General features: G+C 35.0%; 3 protein-coding genes across 3 annotated transcripts; 1 reads left to right on the plus strand and 2 right to left on the minus strand.

Moving 5' to 3' along the window:
* Nucleotides 1-971: 971 nt before the first annotated feature.
* On the minus strand, nucleotides 972-4,224 carry LOC122289465 (ferredoxin C 2, chloroplastic). The gene is made up of 6 exons (XM_043096470.1): nucleotides 3,922-4,224; nucleotides 3,563-3,626; nucleotides 2,698-2,786; nucleotides 1,720-1,788; nucleotides 1,368-1,412; nucleotides 972-1,238 (listed from the first exon to the last, which is right to left on the minus strand). The coding sequence occupies exons 1-6, from the start codon at nucleotides 4,162-4,164 to the stop codon at nucleotides 1,194-1,196; spliced, it is 555 nt and encodes a 184-aa protein (XP_042952404.1). The 5' UTR covers nucleotides 4,165-4,224; the 3' UTR covers nucleotides 972-1,193.
* Nucleotides 4,225-5,658: 1,434 nt separating this feature from the next.
* On the minus strand, nucleotides 5,659-8,502 carry LOC122289467. The gene is made up of 2 exons (XM_043096472.1): nucleotides 7,963-8,502; nucleotides 5,659-6,146 (listed from the first exon to the last, which is right to left on the minus strand). Exons 1-2 carry the CDS (start codon nucleotides 8,206-8,208, stop codon nucleotides 5,868-5,870), a joined length of 525 nt encoding a protein of 174 aa, XP_042952406.1. The 5' UTR covers nucleotides 8,209-8,502; the 3' UTR covers nucleotides 5,659-5,867.
* Nucleotides 8,503-9,289: 787 nt separating this feature from the next.
* On the plus strand, nucleotides 9,290-18,834 carry LOC122289466 (AP-2 complex subunit mu). Its single transcript, XM_043096471.1, has 13 exons — nucleotides 9,290-9,546; nucleotides 12,544-12,721; nucleotides 13,174-13,264; nucleotides 13,738-13,832; nucleotides 14,005-14,094; nucleotides 14,174-14,222; nucleotides 14,300-14,438; nucleotides 14,629-14,745; nucleotides 15,662-15,752; nucleotides 15,835-15,977; nucleotides 17,015-17,129; nucleotides 18,089-18,133; nucleotides 18,535-18,834. Exons 1-13 carry the CDS (start codon nucleotides 9,464-9,466, stop codon nucleotides 18,613-18,615), a joined length of 1,317 nt encoding a protein of 438 aa, XP_042952405.1. The 5' UTR covers nucleotides 9,290-9,463; the 3' UTR covers nucleotides 18,616-18,834.
* Nucleotides 18,835-18,911: the final 77 nt, after the last annotated feature.

Here is an 18,911-nt window from a genome sequence, read left to right on the forward strand (position 1 = left end):
AGAACTGTTCTGACACAGAGATAATTCTAAATAAAAGAGGGACGAAAATTTAACGTGGTTCGGCAATTGCCTACGTCCACAGCTGCTGTAATTTCACTATAAAATAATTTTTACAAAAAATCTTTCTTGTAAACTCTCTCTGCTCACCCACTCTCTTTCTCTGCCACACTCAGTCCGCACACACTCTGTTTTCTCTCTGCACTTATCTGCTGCACACCCCCACAATTGAGCTCTCTCCTATTTATAGGAGAGAGCAGCCTATAATCTCTGCATTAGGTGCAGCATTTTACGACCTTGCTGCAGAGATAGTGGGTGAGTGAGATTGTAGGCTGCAGTTGGTGCCTAATACAACAAAACACCAAACGATGCATTTGACTTCATTCATAACACCAATTGCATACGAGCATCCGCCCAACCCTACTAGTCGAGATAAGCGAACTGAATCCACATCAATATGAAAAATATGGGCGAGTGAGGGTGAGATTGAGTGGATTTGTATTTCAAAGTTAAAGACTTTTTTTTTTTTTTAAAGAGAAGTACTACAGCCACAAAGAAATTATACAAAAATAAACTCTCAAACTGACATAGCTTCATATGATATAAAAAATATACTTTACTATAAAAGTATATTTATAATTTAACAAACCATATCAACCTACGTTAGTTTGTAAACATTTCTCTTTTTTTAAAACCAAGTCATACCTAGCTCGCCATTGATTGAACAAATATCCAGTTTCCTTCCCTTTTTCCCTTCTTCATGAAACTCTGGGGCAAAACAAAAACTCCTAGAAATTGACAGCTTAAAGATTGCTTGACCTGTTGCCCATGAACAAAAACTGCTACTATTTCTTGCTGATGTACAAGAACCAGATGTCATCACGTCAAGATATCTTGCTGACACTAGAACTTGGCAAAAGGGAATGTGCATACAAAGGTCTATCCAGAATAACATCATCAAGACACCGAGACACTACCATGAAAAAGTATTAAGTTGGAAGATTGAAATATCTTCAACAATAATATCCATCTGCAGATGATACATGGTATATAATGTTTGCTTAGTAATCCGCATACGTTATTAACAGGGGCAAATACAGGGAAGAGGTGAGAATTGGAAAGGAAACTAGAAAAAGAGAGGGAGATTGCATGTTTTACTCCATCGATTCTACTCCAAAACTGATATTGTACATTGCTTATTCGTCACCCATGGCCAACTCCAATGCATAGTCATCCCTCTCCTGCAACATTCAACGCAATGAAAAGGGTGAGTTTGTTTGATTTTCTTGTTCTTTATTGACACCTGTATTCCTCCGTTTTTGCTCATTAAATTCCTATTTTTGGGGGGTGTTAAAGGATTAGGGGCTTACAACTGGTCCTCGGGCAAAATATCTTCCAAACTGAAGCCAGTATACCTGAATACACCAAAATTTTCAAATTACCGAGTATGTTAGATCAAAATAGTAATAAGAAGAATAATTAAAAAATACACCACTCTTTTAGCCCTCCTTTTAGTTTCGTTCTAGGATATAGTTAGAGAACTGAACCAAAATCACTTCAGGCATTTATACAATTCAACCTCAATGATTACACAAAAAGCACAATCACCAAGGACTTAGTTTACATATTGAAGTCTCAAAGCAATAATTGCAATTCCTATTTGACATCCAAAAATGAGGTTAGTATTCTATATAATCAAATGGTTATAACTATTTGTCTTACCTCATCCTCGTCTTGTGTTTCCACCTCAAGGTCAGATGATGGGAAGCCCACACAAAGCAGTGCATACCCCTGCATTACAGAGGAAACAAACACAAACCTAACACATTTTTTAAGGAAAAAAGGAGGAAAAGATATATGAAGAAACATATAACTACAAAAGATCCCCCGTACACAGTAAACCGCATATGTGCTTCTGCAGTATAATGTTGCCACAGGGTCATCCAAAAGGGTAAAAAGAAAGTGCCTCACATCTAATATAGGATGCTGAATGATATCAGGGGGTTATTGACCTTGTTTGTATCGATCCATGCATTTTCCAATGCATTGGGCTAGTATAGAGGATCTTTTGAAAGCAATTACGTCCATTCTTTATTAATGTTTCTGCATACTAGGTTAACTTATATGGATTCACTTTGTGATTGACAAAGTCCCTCTGACTCCCATGCATATTGTTTTCTTTTCTTGCTTACTTTGCTAGTGTTTTAGAGAAAAATGAATGCTGGAAAAAAAATCTAGCAGTAATTTAGCAGGCTAAAATCTTTCGCCGAAAAGCAAGTGTAATAGCACCCTGTCAGTTAAATGACCATTTGTGCAAAGTATATCCAGCTTAATGTGCCTATTACACATGTAAGATGGTCGTAAAGCTTGATCTAGTGGAATTGTTCAATTAGTTGGGGTCCTCAACAACAACATTTCTAAGACAGTTTCGATTTTGTCTAACTTCCAAAATCATCTCAGACAAACTGCACTGTATCATCTCAGAGTTGACATTCTTCTGTCAAATTGATCAATTCTTTGGACTACCACCCCAGATCATAATCTAGGAGTCAAAAAATTGATTTTTCAAGCACAATTATACAAGAGGAGCATTCACATAGAGAACTTTCAGAACTGAGATCCTCATTCATGGTCACTACATGAAACCTGCAAGTAAAAAGGAATTGTGATCCAATTCCAAATGAAGGTAACAATACGTACTTTTGATTTCAATTCTGCAGATATTCCTAGCGCTTCAGGCTGCCTAAGTTGTCCAGATTTTACACGTACAGCGCAGCTAGTACAACAACCTGCCACATAGAAGAAGCTCTTCAGAAAGAGCAAGTTTAAAAGTGATGAGACAAGGCCCATGTTATAGTCGGTTTTTGCACCCTTTTTTTCTTTCTTTTAAGTGTTGGAATAACAAATAAACTTTAGTTTTATAGAATATCAAGTGAAAAAAAAAAAGAGTAGGAATTATGAACCAGTATATTTGATCACTAAGGTAGCCCTGCAAATACTCAAATCTACTACCACCACATGGCTTTCTGGAGATTCCAGCACTCCTTATGCTGGAATTGATAGTCAAAGTTCAAATCTCAACTAATGTTTCACGGCTAGTCTACATTAGTACATACCATTATTGGGAGGATAAGTCGATTGCCCAATACAGGAAATCGTGCATATTTTCTGGAGTCTATGTACCCTCTGGCTGCCTGAGGAGGTGCAACATTGACATCCAACTAATGCGTCTTTTGGCTATGACTTACACTGCTATGACTATTTTCTGTAATTTATCCATTAGATAGGACATCGCAAGTTTTTTTATGATGCTATGAGTATACTGTGACGGCAAATACCATACTCCGCCTAGAATGACATATAAATGAATGTCTGATCTTGAAAATATAAGACATATCATCATTAACATGGTTATACGAGGCATAAAGGTGAGCCTCCATTCTGATATCATGATAAAGTATCTCAAGACACTACGCTAAGAAAAGAGTAAAAAACTCGACGGTATAGTTATTAACTTATTATTCTAACAAGATGGTTAGTGAACCAATGAATTAGAGAACAATACCGTGCCTGCAAGCGAAAGGAAGGGAGATGTTCTGAGATTCAGCAGTGTGCAGTATATATTGGTCCTGCATTTGCAGTTACAACCTAATGAACTACACGTGAATTCGAAAGTACTGATTATATTGGAGAATATTATATATATATATATGTGTGTGTGTGTGTGTGTGTGTGTATGTATATATACACACTCACAAGAACGCGCGCGCGCGCGCACACACATATTATATATCATAGATTTTACTTTTTTAAGAACTCAACTAGGCCAAGAAATTCTAAAAGAAAGTGTATACGATTCGGAAACAATTTGATTTCTTTGTTTTTTTGGCGCATTTTCTTGGGAACCAAACTGGTTAGTAGTACCTCGGGAACGAAGAACTCGTGCACCACTCCACGTTGTCTGTCGTGAACGGTGACTTTATGGGTCGGGATCGACGGAGAATGGCTGTTGCCGGCCTGAGCGGTGAATCCAGCGGGCGTTTGCATCTCCGACGTCGTTTTTCGGCGACATTTTAAGGAACTCTTCTGCGAAGCCAATTGCAGGCGAGGCGCTGGTCTCCGGTACACCGCAGTGTAGGAGGGATTGCAAGCAACTGTAAGGTCCATCGTTGCTCTCTGTCGCACCCTTCTCTTGCTCGGTATCGGGATAACGCAAAGAAATAGTGATCCAGAGGCCACGTCTATATAGAGTGATATGTAGGAAGGAGCTATGGACCGTCCGATCCAATCAACATTCGATCGTTTAAAAATACATTGTTAATTTTGATCTTATACGATTATTAGGGATGGTAATGTGAATCAAAGTTTTGAAATCCGTTTCGGAGACCATTCCGGTCGAGGCACTGGAACGGAATATTTTGGTACCGGTACGTTTCGGTGTACCGTTTCGGGATTAATTATATATTATATATAAATATTTATATGTATATATAAATTAACAATTAATAAAATAAATACATATATATGTAAGTGTGTGATATGTATATGTGTATATATATAGAAGAATTAAAGATTTATAAAATGAATATATATTGAAAAAAATCATAAACTTGAGTTAGGACACAAAAATAAAGGAAAAAAATTAAAGAATAGACAGATTATTAAAAGTAACAATACTTCTAGTGCACGGAAAGAAGTATTTGAATTCTAAAAGTACAATTTTATTTATTATTTTTCAACTTATTTACAAGAGAGTTTTTTTTTTTTTTTTTTTTTTTTTTTGGGGGGACCAGAATTACTATTCCGGCCGGAATACCGAAATTCCGGCCGGAATTGACCGGAACGGCCGGAATTTGACCGGAACGGCCGGAATTTGACCCGGAACGGAATAGACACCTATCCGGTTCCGGTCACTGTTCCGGCACGAAAAATTCCGGCCATTCCGACCGGAACGGAACGGTTTTTAAAACCTTGATGTGAATTCCACACAACACAATAAGAAATAAACGAGTTTGCATTTGATATAAATAAATTTTAATAAAAATGAATTGATTCGATAAGATACGGCTGATAAATAAGTAGATTGTGGATCAATCGTATGACTGACTCAATTGGTCGTTAGGCATGTGGCGAAGATTTTGAATAAGGTCTTTTTTTATGAAAAATTCTATTTATCATTCATATTTCATGCCACATACTAATATGTAATTTATTATTTTTATTCTTCTATTTAAACACATATATATTAATGTATAAATATGTATTTAAATAAAAATGACAAATCACATATTAGTATATAATATCAGAAATCAAGATGATAAGTAATATTTCTAATTTTTTATTTTAAAAAGTAAAATTCAAAAAAGTTATTTTAGTTTTAATTTTTACAATTATTCCTGTCATTTTTCAAAGCAAAACTTACTAATTAAGATTTTATATTTCCTTCTTAATTAATAATCGACTTAAATCTTTATTGGAAAACTATCCATCAAGAGAGAATTTTATCAAATTTAGTTTCTTAAGAAGCTCTTTAAATTCTTATAAGCAATTATAACCATTATTGTCAATAAAGATTTATAAACACTCTTCAAAGATTATAGAAAAACATTTTTGACCTCAAAAAATAGGTATGTTTTTTATAATAAGGGAGCATTCCTAACATTTTTATAAATTAATGACTTAATATAAAAGTAAAAGTTTTTACAGTGTGCCAAAAGATTCCAAACAAGAAAAAAAATCCATAAACCAAGAAAAGTTCAATGAAGGTTGGGTTTTAAGAAACGAGAAATATGATAAATTATAGAAATGAGTAATTACATATTATCCATTTGATACTTTTGATGTTCTCTTATCGAACGAATCAATTTTTTCTAAGTGAGATTTTTTTCTCTTTGTAAAGGTTCTACTTGGAACAATTTTTGGAGGCTTTCCCCACCTTGGTGTTCCACACACTGTATTTTCCCATTAGCTGACAAAACCAGGTTCTTCACTTTAGCCGGCCTGGTACTGTTCTTCACTTCAAACCTGGGGAATGGCCGTGGATGATCTTCTTTATTGGTCAACCTCTCCGGCAGGAGCTCGTCAATGAATTCATCTGCTACATCTCCATCTTCATCTATCCTGAGTCGCTTTGCATACCATCTCAGACCCTGGATTCCAAAAGATACTAAACCATAAATTTTACAACTACATGACACCAAAATTGACAGAAGGTAAATATATTTGTACTTGCAAGAGCAGTCAACACTCCAGCAACATGCTAGTAGTCGATAAAAAGGAATTGCCAATTTGCCAGTATATTGAGAGCATGATAACCAAAATGGAGTTCCTTCTCACATAAAGTAATTTCCAAGCCTGAAAAATATACAAAGGGTAGCCGATCTATGTATAGATCCAAAATTATTGTCAAGAATGCCAAACGCCAACGACCAAGGGAATCTATAACTTACCGTCCATATCCTACGGCAACAAAAGATTCAAGTTTTGGTATGCATGGTCAATGTTAGTACATATTGGCAATGAGCGTGGAGAACCTTTTTTTTTTTTTTTTTTTTTTTTTTAATAAGCGTGGAGAACTGACACTGATATGTTTGTATTCTCCAACCAGAAATGAACCCCAGCCAAAGAGGAGAAGTGAAATCTATATTAAAATAATCTAGACTATGGACAGCCTGATTTGGTACTTCCTCTCATTAAAACATTGGATTCTGAGTCGGAAGTATGGAGATCAAAGCAGCACACTTTGGCCTTCCATCACCAAAATTTCTTGAAATAAATGGATTTTACATAAGAAGAACTTCTCCCTTGCTGAGATTTCAAGCCCTTTGTCACCACAAAAACAGCTGATATTCCCGACATCACTGCAACCATCCATGGGGAGCAACACATAAGGTTTTAATGGAACACATATCCCAGAAGTTGGGCTAAGATGATTGATGGTATCCTTGTTGACAATTGGTGTAATGAAGAACTCTGATCCATACGTCAAAACTAGTTCTTCCATATACCCTATTCATTTTGGTCTGAAATTTACTTATCCAAAAAAATTTTGGTCTGAAATTTAACATAATGGAAAAGATATCAACCTGGATAGAGGCCAATTTGCATTTTCTGACGCATGGACCACCCATCCTCTCTTCTCAATGCATAATACCCATACGAACCAGCAGAATTCCCATCTCCTAATCATAAAGTTATAAACTTACCACAAAATTCCTGGTGGGGCATGTAGTAAACCACATCAAAGACAATACAGTACTCGTAGGACTCATGCGAGAATAAATTATAAAGCATGTATCAATTTGAAGGACAAAAGAGTAACCATGTTGGAGTCAATATGCTTAATTAATCATACAATGAATATACTATAAAAGGTGACCTATATATAGCAGGATAAAGGCTATATAAAAGACATTCTCGAGCAACGTGGGATTCTTTTTTTTTTATTATTTTATTTTTATTTTTATAGTTAGTCAAGAAATTATATTCATAAAAATAGACAAAGCCCAGGTACACATGTAGTATACATGAGGAACACCTAGCTAGAGGTTACAATAGAATAGTCCGTTACAAACTATGGCCCCCGCCCATAAGAACAATTACAAAGAAACGTGGAATTCTAACACTAACACACTAACCATTCTAACATACAAAAGGCTACAGATGACTCCGCCTTAATGAAGCATATTGATTCCAACACTTAAGTAGCAGTTTTTCTTTTAGAGGAAGTCGATGACTTAATGATCAATGATATGATAATCATTTCAGTATCGACTGCAGCTTTTCTCACTTTAATATGCACTATTAAATGAAAGCCATCAAGTAACTTCATCTAAAACAGCTCCATATATACAACCTTGATCTCTTAGCAATGTAAATTGTCCATCACTAATCAAGCCAATAAATAATCAAAAGTGGAGAACAATACAATTGAATGTTAAAATAGGGAGAGGTAAGATGATTGACCTGGATACCGCCGTCGCTGGGGTTACAGGGGACGAGGATCGGGCCGAGCTGGGACCGGTCGACAACGACCTGGATGGGCACGCCAAAGCCTCTACGAGGAAGCCCTGTTTCTTGGAAAGGAGCACGATCATGGGTCCGGGTATCGGAATTGTTGTTGTTGTCTTCATCGCCCTCTTCGTCTCTGGTTTCGTGGCCGTCATCCTTTCCAAGCCCTAGAAATCCCGCTATTTTCCTGAACAGTCCCATCGGGAGGAATGGATAGATGGGTACAGAAGAAGACCTGTAGAGTGGTGGTCCAGGATTGTGGATTGAAGAAAATTATTCAAAATAAATAAGGACAAAGCAGGGTTGTTGAAGATGGATATCTTGGAAGAGATAGAGAGAGGTAGGAAGGGCTTGGGAAGTGGGGATAATTGGTGGTAGGCGATCTTTCTGCTTCTTGCTTTTGCTGTTTGTTTGCACGGAAAATTTGAGAGTATTTGGTGAATGGTTTCCGTCGTGTTTAGTGACTTTAGTCCACCTTTGGTTACGCCGATAGGATGAAATGAGTGAACTAGTACTAGAATTATTTCAGTTAAATTTTTACGAGATTTTAAAAAATAAGTGAAAAGAACTAATTAAAAAATTATAAAGTTTAAATATGATTAAAATATAATTTTTGTTTTAAAATTTAAAAAAATTAAATTATTTTTTTATATTTTATTCAAAATAGTAATAATTAGATTAAAAAAATTAAAAATTAAAACATTTTTTATATTAAAATATTAAAATAAAATAAAATAATTTTAAATATGTACCAAAATAAACCAGGCCTTATTTTCTGAAAATATTCTTGCATTTTTCAGAGAGTGTCAATAAATATACATGCTTAACAAACACAAAAATAATATAAACTTTTTTAAAAAATATATATAATAAATTTTATTTATGGATATTTTTGTCACCACCTTATTGACATCTCTTTAATGCGAAATTATTATTCTCTCAATATTTTTTGAACGTAATTATTATTCAATCATTATTTCTTTGCATAGCATCGTATGATTGATTTATAAATTAAATAAATTTTATTATATATAAATAAAATCACATATTAATCTACGTAGTAATATTAATTTATTATATTTAAAATTTAAATTAATATTATTTTTAATAAAATATATTTTTTAACTAATCAAATTAAATTAATACATATATTAATATACTTATAATTAAATTTTTTCAAATTAAATATATGTTAGTCTCATAATTTATTTATTTTTTTAAAAATAATTATACGAAGGTTATGCAATTTAAATAACTTTTTTATACCCTTAAATACAACTGACGGAACTTTTTCATTTTCATTTTCTTCCGTTCTCTTTACGACCATTTCCGAAGCTGTAGCCGCGTGCCCAACGTACTCCGCTCAGCAGATCTGGTATCCCATCTACGCCTCTGCACCGTCAATCTGGGTTGGGTCTTTGTGTCTTGATTTTGGACGCGACCCACTGGATCAGCCATGCCGGTGGCCGCTTCGGCTATATACTTCCTGAACCTCCGGGGCGATGTTCTCATCAACCGCCTTTATCGCGACGACGTTGGGTGATTACTCTCTCTTTCTCTCCCGCTCGCGTTAATTTGGTGCTGTTGATATAGGATGGGATTGGTTATGTGTAGAATATTGTTTAATTCTAGGATGTGGGGCATCGATGTGACAAAATTTTGATGCCAATAGTTGTGTTCATCTATTCAAAGGTCTTTCAATAATGCGTTGACTTATATCGGGGTAAAAGTATCTGGGTACTTCCGAATTGTTTGTTCTGTTTGTGCGTTAATGCATTCGGGGTAGGGGGTACGCTGTGCTATCATTTTGGTCACAAATAAGCAACCAAAGCGTACTAAAATGCAGATCACATGGTAGACTTCTTCATTTTGTTGTGTACTGTAGAAGTACGAAGACACCCAAATAGGAAAGGTGATGAATGTGATTGGCATTGTTTGGGGAGAAGTTCTTATGGTTTATGATGATTTTGAGAGGTTCTAGTTGTAACCTCAGCTTAGAATGGCCTAAGGAGAATGCCCGAGATTTGAGTGAGGAGATTATAACGGTCAAGACCAAGTGTAAGAAGGTTAGTGAATGAGGTCCTGCATTATCTGGATTGGCGAATTTTTGCAGTTTATAATGATTCCAATTAGCTCTTGTTGTGAATTTAACTAGTTCTTTTGGAGTTATAAGTCCAAATGTGGTTTTATCTTTTCTTGGGTCATTTTTTACAAATAATCAAAGATTTTTTTTATAAAAACAAAGGGTGTAGTTTGAGTACATAGTTAGCGTACAAGAGTAATACCTACTTAGAAGAAGTGGAACAGAGAAATCCTGAAAACTCAGCCCATGAAGATCTATAGAAGCTACCAAAGGAGCAAAGTATTGAGAAAGAAAGTTTTAAGTTCATCCTGCTTGCGATCCTCAAAATTTGTATCATTCCTTGTGATACCCCATATTGACTGAGAAGTGAAAAATGGTAGATTTTGTATGGGATCTCACATCGTTTTAGGGAGGAGAAATTGTTGCTCTTTATAATAGTTCCAATGGGGCTCCAATTGTATCATTGACTAGTCCTTTTGAATTATAGGCCCAGATGTGGCTTGAGCCTCCCTTGTGGCGTTACATTTTTTTCAATCCAAATAAACCACACTAGGCAGATAGAGAGTATTAATCATATTGCTACAATTCATGGGTTGCCATATTACCATAACCAATTGTCAAAGAGGTCTACTAGCCTTTGAGGCATAACCGAATCCAATTTAACTCGACCAAAATAGTCATTTCATGAGGCATTGGCTATCCTCCAAATGTGTCACACTAGGCAGATGGAGATTATCTTTCATACTACCATAATTTGTGGGTTTTCATATAACCCTCGCCAATTTTCAAAGAGGTTTACTAACGTTTGAGGCATAACCCAAGCCAATCTAACTACCAAAAAAGTTATTCCACTAGTAGGGCTGTAAATGAAGCAGTTTGTTCGATAGCCCACTCGGTACTTGTTCGGTTAAAGTCGAATCAAACTCTCAACTTGTGAAAAAAAAAAAAACTCACCCTTGAAAACAGATACCAGCTTGATTATTGAATGATACATACCTGACAAACTCGATTTGACTCAACTCGACTGAGGCTCATTAAGGCCCGCTCGTTTATGCCCGAGTCGACTCATTAACTCGACTTGATAAAACCTCATTCATATATTAATAAACATATACATACACCTATGTATATACATAAATGTATTAGCTAATAATATAAGTATAGCACTTTAATAATTAAATATATAATATGTAACCTAGTTACTTATGCCTATATATTGAATATGATTCATAGCTAAATAATTAGTCGATAAGATTTAATAATTTCATATACTAACATGTGGAAACCATATATGAAATAAATATATACTATCATATTATGTGTATGTATTAATAATTTATGTAGGCAAATTACTTATCAAAAAAAAAATTTATGTAGGCAAATAATATATTGTTATTATGGATAAGTATCAACTAGTTAGATATTAATTATTTTTAAATTTTTAAAATCTTATAATTCAATAGAGGTTCTACTTGTTAATTATACAAATTCAATATTAGGCTTTTTGTTTTTTATTTATCTAATTTATTAATTATTAAACCTTATTCAAAAAATAAAAAAAATAACAACTTGAGTTGAGCTCGAGCTCGGCTTGACTCGAGCTCGAGTTGGGAATTTAGCTTATCGAGTTGAGCTTGAACAAAGATTAAATAAAAATCTCTAGCTCAAGCTTGAGTTTTTTAAGTCGAGCCAAGCTTGGCAAGCCAAAGACCGGCTCGGCTCGGCTCAATTACAGCCCTATCTACTAGGCATTGGCCATCTCACAATGAAGTAAAAGTTGATATACAATTCCTCGCTTGTTTTGCTAGTATAGCACCAACTTTCCACAATGATACGATGTGGGCATGGCAGGAACGAAAGAAACCGTAGTTGCACAGAAATATGCTACCGGACCGAGGGCTTTTTGCCCAATAATTTGCGCAATTATTTATGAACAACATGGCTATAAAATATTCTCCTATCTTTTCTTAGCTTATCCATAGCGAGAATCTTCACTAGGGATATTGTTCAAACAGAATAATAATAAAAAAGCTGCACTTGAAGGTACCTTAGGCCGCCAAAAGCCTTCCTAGAGAAGGGGTTACTATCTTGAGGGATTAGGACCTTATAGAAAGATTGAGTAGTGAAATTTCTTTTCTTGAAAAAGCCCAGAGAATATATGCTCCTCTAAGGTGTAATCTACTTGATTACTAGAGATTGAAGAACTCAGTGAAGACATTAATCTTCTAGTCATGAGTTGCTCTGAAGAATGAACTTTTCTTCTTTGAGTCATTATGGTAGGTATTTGTGATCTTTCCATTCATTAATGCAAAGCATTTTTTGTTGGCGTTAATCATGTCATATTATTTTATTATGCTTGTCATTTCCTTTGTGATCCATCTTTTATCAAGTTGTTTCTTAACCCATATGTTAAAAATAATCACATGACTTTCCACCCTCATTCTTTTTGTCAGGGGAAATATGGTTGATGCTTTCCGGGTGCATATAATGCAAACCAAAGAACTTGGTACATGTCCTGTGCGGCATATTGGGGGCTGCTCTTTCTTTTATATGAGAATCAGCAATGTCTACATTGTCATTGTTGTCAGCAGCAATGCAAATGTAGCTTGTGCTTTCAAGTTTGTTGTCGAGGTATTTAGCTTCCTCTTATCGTTTACATTCTTTGTGGCTGGGCTTTTTCCTATCTGAATTGAATTTCAATATTTTTTTTGGTAAGTTTTTTTTTCTGTATTTATTTTTATTCAGGTTTCTAGAAGCTTCTAAAATGTTATCAATGAATAAATAAATTGATCTGGATTTAGAAGTTATATGCATTAGTGTTTGGGGGAGGCAGTCGATATGTCAAAAGGTGTATTTTTAGGTTATGAGTTCAAGACTCATTGGGGTGTAAGGGTGACTTAAAATATGAAAATCATCTAGTGGTATTCCATTTGATACAGAAAACATGATCCTGTTATCCTCAATTTGGTGTTAGGTTATGGTTAGTGTCTTCAGCCCTTGTGCTTTTAGTGCTTAATAATGCTTTTAAAATATTCACAATTTTTGGTAGTTGTTGCTAATAATTTTCTCTGTTTCCTTTCCAGGCTGTTGCACTTTTTAAATCTTATTTTGGTGGAGCATTTGATGAGGATGCAATCCGTAATAATTTTGTTCTCATTTATGAGTTATTGGATGGTATGTAATTGGAGAGGAAAATACGCCTAATTATTTTCATATGCATAAATTTAGTCATGGTTATTATACTCAAGCTGACCTGGATGGTTTGGGTTGGTGAACTCGGCTCAGAACCCAGACCGATCCATTTCTTCTATTCCATCAGATGTTAGCATAACCCACCCAAAGCCATTTTGCAGGGTTGGTTTTTCAATGACCTATGTGACCTAACTGGGTTGTAATGAACGTGTTTGTATTTAGTTTTCACTGTAAAATGTGTTCTTCATGTGGAATACATGCGTGCCATAATTCAAAACATACATTTCTGCTAATAGACCACTTATTAGTCATACCACTTAGAAGGTGGTATGACTAATAACCAGTTGCTTATTTTTCGCATATCATTATTCAGCAAATGAAAATTCACGTAATTTATATTAACTGTGATCAAGATCATATAAAGTTGTTAAGGAATAATGCTACTCTCATTGCAGAAATTATGGATTTTGGTTACCCACAAAATCTATCTCCGGAGATTTTAAAGCTTTACATCACTCAGGAAGGAGTGCGATCACCATTCTCATCCAAGGTTGGTAGTTAAATGTTTCAGGATTTGGTGATCCATCAATGTCTGTTAGCAGCCTTTTTGGGATTTGTTCTGTGTAATTTTTAGGTTTTCAAGAAGTATATTTCATTTTATGCATGAAATGCTTGTAAAAGATGATCTGATAATTTTTTTTCTACCGTATGCACGAAAAAAGCCTACAGATAAACCTGTTCCCAATGCAACCTTACAAGTTACGGGTGCTGTTGGTTGGCGGAGAGAAGGTCTAGTTTATAAAAAGAACGAGGTAATTTTAATTTTTCCATATTTTTTCTGTTTTGGATAAAGCCATTCTGTTGGATTATTTTAAGACTCATTCTGTACAGGTCTTTCTGGATATTGTGGAAAGTGTAAATCTTCTCATGTCTTCAAAAGGTGGGTACTGGTTTTTGGTGGTAGTTTGCACGGCTGTTCTTAATTTTATCACTTAAAAAACAGTCTGGTCAATATAGGGAGCGTTCTGCGTTGTGATGTGACGGGAAAGATTCTTATGAAGTGCTTCTTGTCTGGAATGCCTGATTTGAAGTTGGGTTTAAATGATAAAATTGGCCTTGAGAAAGAGTCACAAATTAAATCACGTCCTACTAAAAGGTAATTTGATGAACTTTCTTGTTCTTCCTTTTAGTGTTCCTCTTTGGATGATCAAGTGTTTGTAAAAAGTTCTCTTCCGTATTCTTTCCATCAAAATTACTCAAGTTTTATGCAATGCTGGATTGTGCAAGGTAGTATCTTTATATTTTTGTCTGGCCACTCTTATCTCTGAAAATGTCATTTTTTACAGTGGTAAAACAATTGAGCTTGATGACGTCACTTTCCATCAATGTGTGAATTTGACAAGATTTAACTCAGAGAAGACTGTGAGTTTTGTGCCACCTGATGGGGAATTTGAATTGATGAAGTAAGCTCTCAAATTTCTCACATTGCATTATAATGTATAACCTTTGTACTATTTTTTAGTAGGCAGTAATGCATGAAAGAACCTGACTCCCCCCCCCCCCCCCCCCCCCCAAAAAAAAAAAGAAGGGAATTTTCAATTTTGTAAACTTGCTCTTCTGGTTATCCAGTTTTGAGGTTATCAGCTCAATGCACAGGAATTTTAGAGTTTTGATAAGGAAAATAACGGTTTTGAATTTGTGATTGTTTTCTTGTAGCCACCAGTATTTAATTTTATTTCAAGTATATTTAAATTCAGTAGCCAGAAAGATTTACGAATCCCATCTTTTTCTCTTTCTTTCTTATCAATGGCTCTATCAATGATACAATCACCCTACTTTTTGGAGATCAGAAAGGAGGTGCCAATATGCTGCTGTGAATCTGACACACACTTCAAGGGGATATAATAAACGCACAAAGTAGTACATGATATAGATAAAGTGCCCTGCTTGCTTTGTGGTGCCTGAATTTTCATCTTTTGAACTTTTTGGGGTTGTTTGGGAATAGTTTTCATCCTTTCTCATCTCATATCATCCCATTTCCTTCCCAAACATCAATCAAACACAAACACTTTCAATTTTAAATCTTCAACTTTTCATCTAATCATTACCTAAGCATCACAACTTTCCCAAACTTCCAAACAAAACATAAAAAACAATTCAATTTTTTCAAATCCCAAAACAAAAAATATATTAAAAATTTATATTTTAATAATATTTTAACTTTATAATATTTTTAGTCAACTTTTTTCTCCCTCATTTCCCAAAACCCATTAAAACATCATAGCTCAAACCGTTTCACTACTATTTATGGATTTCTCATCCTATCTCATTTTCCAAGCATTCCCTTAATTGCTTACTTTTTTCATCATACTATCGTAGGTATCGTATCACTGAGGGTGTTAATCTTCCATTCCGGGTATTGCCAACAATTAAGGAACTTGGTAGAACACGCATGGAAGTAAATGTTAAGGTTTGTAATTATAATTGTTGAAGTTTCCCATCTCTTAAATTGTGAAGCAGATTTCCATTAGCTTATATATGTTTATCTTCAGGTAAAAAGTGTCTTTGGTGCAAAAATGTTTGCTCTTGGCGTTGTTATCAAAATTCCTGTGCCAAAACAAACAGCAAAAACAAGTTTTCAAGTGACATCAGGTCGAGCAAAGTACAATGCGGCTATTGATTGCTTGGTTTGGAAGTGAGTGTCTTAGTTTACAAACCTCCGAACATTTTAAGCTCCCACTTCCTTTTAATCTGTTTCATCATTGCAATGACATAGTTTTATTCATGTGTGGTATGTGGAAGGTTGCTTCCTGCATTTTTCCCATATTAAACATGGATGTACCCAAGAAATCCTGATGCAGGCGGGGAATTACTAGTTTTATTCAAGTAGAAAAAATATTCTTTTGAGCTGCTTCTGTTCTTTCCTAATCTACTTTAATTCTTGTTTTTGTTTTTTTTTTTAATAACTAAATCTAAGATTTAGTGTTTCTAGCTCTTGGGCTGGAATGTCTTTAGTGTACCTGGGTTGCACACCCTTGGTGCTATTTAATTCTTTTATGTGAACATAAAAGGGGATGATGGCAGGAAGATGCAGGTTTTTGAAAGGATGACTCTTTGCTGACTCTTACTACCTCAAGAGAAAAGGGAAGACAAAAAAACTAATCTAAAATTTGTGTTAAATATGACACAAAGCTCGTAATGCCCCATGGAAGGTTCAAACCACATTGCCTATACTCCAAAAGGATTAGTCAACGATACAGTTGGAGTCCCATTGGAACCTTATAAAGAGTAAGAACTTTTCATTCCCAAGCAATGTGAGACACCACCTACCCTTATCATATAGGGTATCACAGAGCTGGGCTAGAGAGACCAGAGATCATACACAGGCTAATCATTATATAGATTAAGATCAAATCAATTTGCAAAATGGAAAAATAAAAAATAAAAAAATAAAAAAGAGAGAGAGAGAGAGAGAGAGAGAGAGAGAGAGAGAGAGAGAGAGGATGGTAATTTAATTATACTTGTACCTGATGAACCAGTACCTATTGATTGAGCCAACATGTGTTTATGTATTCATCAATTGATGTAGATGTGATCACCAAATTCTCTAGTAGTTATTTTTATATTATTTTTGTAAGTAGAATTAGGTTGTTGCTTTCTTTCTTCATTTATGTGCCACGATTGTATGTTTCATCTTTAGTTATAGTTTAATTGATGTTGCTCAATTCGTAGGATAAGAAAATTTCCTGGTCAAACTGAGCCAACCATGAGTGCAGAAGTTGAGCTGATTTCTACGATGGCAGAAAAGAAATCTTGGACAAGGCCACCAATTCAGATGGAGTTCCAGGTGCTTAATCGATTACTTTTGTCACATCCACATTCCCATTACAAATGCAAGTTGTGGGAGTCCTTTTTCCCAGTACTCTGGATATGTTCCCTGAAATTCTTACTGTTATCCATTAAAAAAAAATTAAATGAGGATATGTTTTTTTAGCCGACAATTTATAGGGTGCATTGACAAACGCTAAGGGGGCACTGAGTAAGTAGACAAGAAGTATACAACAGACCTTGACAAACAGAAAATTGAAAGTCCAATGAACGTAAGAAACTCTAGAAGATTGACCCAAATTAAAAAATATAAAATAAAATAAAATTAAAAAAAAAAAAAAAAGCAGAATCTGCTATCTGCACAATTAGAGACCATAAATTCAGCTTGGACCTACGATGATGTCTTTTCTGGCCTTCTAAAGTTTGTTGATCTGTTAATGTTGAGATTCGTAGAAAACAATGCATTAGCCCACTAGCCTTTGTTGCAAAAGCATATACAACTTTCACCCATTTTGGATTTAACAGCTGCCCATCTACTCCTTTATTTGCCTGGGGAAGAGATCTAAGCATCATTGACAGCTTGGAAAAGGAATCTTGTAAAATATTTTGTACATTTAGCGCTTTTGTCTTGTCAAGGTTTTTCTATTAATCCAAAGTTACTTGGATTTGCCTCTGTTTTCTCGTCTTCTGTGCACAATATTTGTTTTCTATTGAGCTGAGAAATATCTTTCGCCTTTGTCGTTTTCCTCAATTGATGAGTGTAACACCTTGCCAAGTTCTACATAGGAATTAGGATGCTGATTTAGAGGTAGAGTGAGTAAAAGCACATTGAGTGCCATGGCCCATGTCCCCACCTTGGTTCTTTATAGATGGAATTGGGCTTATAGTGATTCTAAGATGCTTCAATTGTAACACTAGCTATTACTTTTGGGTTATGAGCCTTATAGGTGGAACTGACTTGAAACATTGTTTGTGCAGGTTCCCATGTTCACAGCCTCTGGTTTACGAGTCCGTTTCCTCAAGGTAACTTTTATAATTTCGCAGTATATCCTCATGGTTTTGCTTAATGGACATATTGGTCTGTATACTTAATTTTTGAACTTTTTGCTCCCAACAGAGTTCAAGTTTGATCATTTTAATCCTTGTCACCCTCCTGTTAGGCTTATTAATGGCGTCCATTTCACCTGGCTCCTATGCCAAGTCATCACTAATGGGATGGTGACATGTTCGGATATCCTATTGGTGCTGACTTGACGTTGGAGCCACGTGACATGGGCTCAGTTAATGGGATTGACGGGAGGGTCATGGATGAATTAAAATGATCAAACTTAAAATCACAAGGAGTAAATAAGTTCTACTGAAATTTAACTGTATTAAAAAATGTGGCATTTACCTCACTAGTTTGACTTGAAAATTTTTTGCAGGTATGGGAAAAGAGTGGCTACAACACTGTTGAATGGGTCCGTTATATTACCAAAGCTGGTTCTTACGAGATTAGGTGTTAGAACTTAGAAGTTGGAAATACTGCTGAGGTTTTTGGCGATTTAAAATGGTGGAGATTGAAATATTTTACCTGTATTTGAAGGATGCGATTGGTGGCTTTATGATAATATATCTTTTATGGAGCCTATCATTTTTTTTTTTCTGTAACATATACCATACAGTACGAAAATAGCTTTGGTACTGTGTGCATTAAATGATATTGCTGCAATGATTTGTCACAATTACGTGAGTTAAAAATCCTGGTACATTTCGACTCTTTTCGTTTATAGATATTAATAAATAAATAAATTGACTGTTA

The sequence above is a fragment of the Carya illinoinensis genome, chromosome 12 (assembly GCF_018687715.1).
Source record: "Carya illinoinensis cultivar Pawnee chromosome 12, C.illinoinensisPawnee_v1, whole genome shotgun sequence".
Classification (NCBI taxonomy): domain Eukaryota; kingdom Viridiplantae; phylum Streptophyta; class Magnoliopsida; order Fagales; family Juglandaceae; genus Carya; species Carya illinoinensis.

Excerpts from the sequence above, each read along its gene's own strand:
- LOC122289465 (XM_043096470.1), bottom strand. The coding sequence starts at position 4,164 with ATGGACCTTACAGTTGCTTGCAATCCCTCCTACACTGCGGTGTACCGG. Across the intron at positions 2,787-3,562 it reads TCCTTTCGCTTGCAGGCACG|GTTGTTGTACTAGCTGCGCT; the intron begins GTATTGTTCTCT and ends TCTATGTGGCAG. Across the intron at positions 1,413-1,719 it reads AAACACAAGACGAGGATGAG|GTATACTGGCTTCAGTTTGG; the intron begins GTAAGACAAATA and ends TGGTGTATTCAG.
- LOC122289467 (XM_043096472.1), bottom strand. The coding sequence starts at position 8,208 with ATGGGACTGTTCAGGAAAATAGCGGGATTTCTAGGGCTTGGAAAGGAT. Across the intron at positions 6,147-7,962 it reads CCAGCGACGGCGGTATCCAG|GGTCTGAGATGGTATGCAAA; the intron begins GTCAATCATCTT and ends TTTGGAATCCAG.
- LOC122289466 (XM_043096471.1), top strand. The coding sequence starts at position 9,464 with ATGCCGGTGGCCGCTTCGGCTATATACTTCCTGAACCTCCGGGGCGAT. Across the intron at positions 9,547-12,543 it reads CTTTATCGCGACGACGTTGG|GGGAAATATGGTTGATGCTT; the intron begins GTGATTACTCTC and ends TCTTTTTGTCAG. Across the intron at positions 14,095-14,173 it reads TAGTTTATAAAAAGAACGAG|GTCTTTCTGGATATTGTGGA; the intron begins GTAATTTTAATT and ends CATTCTGTACAG.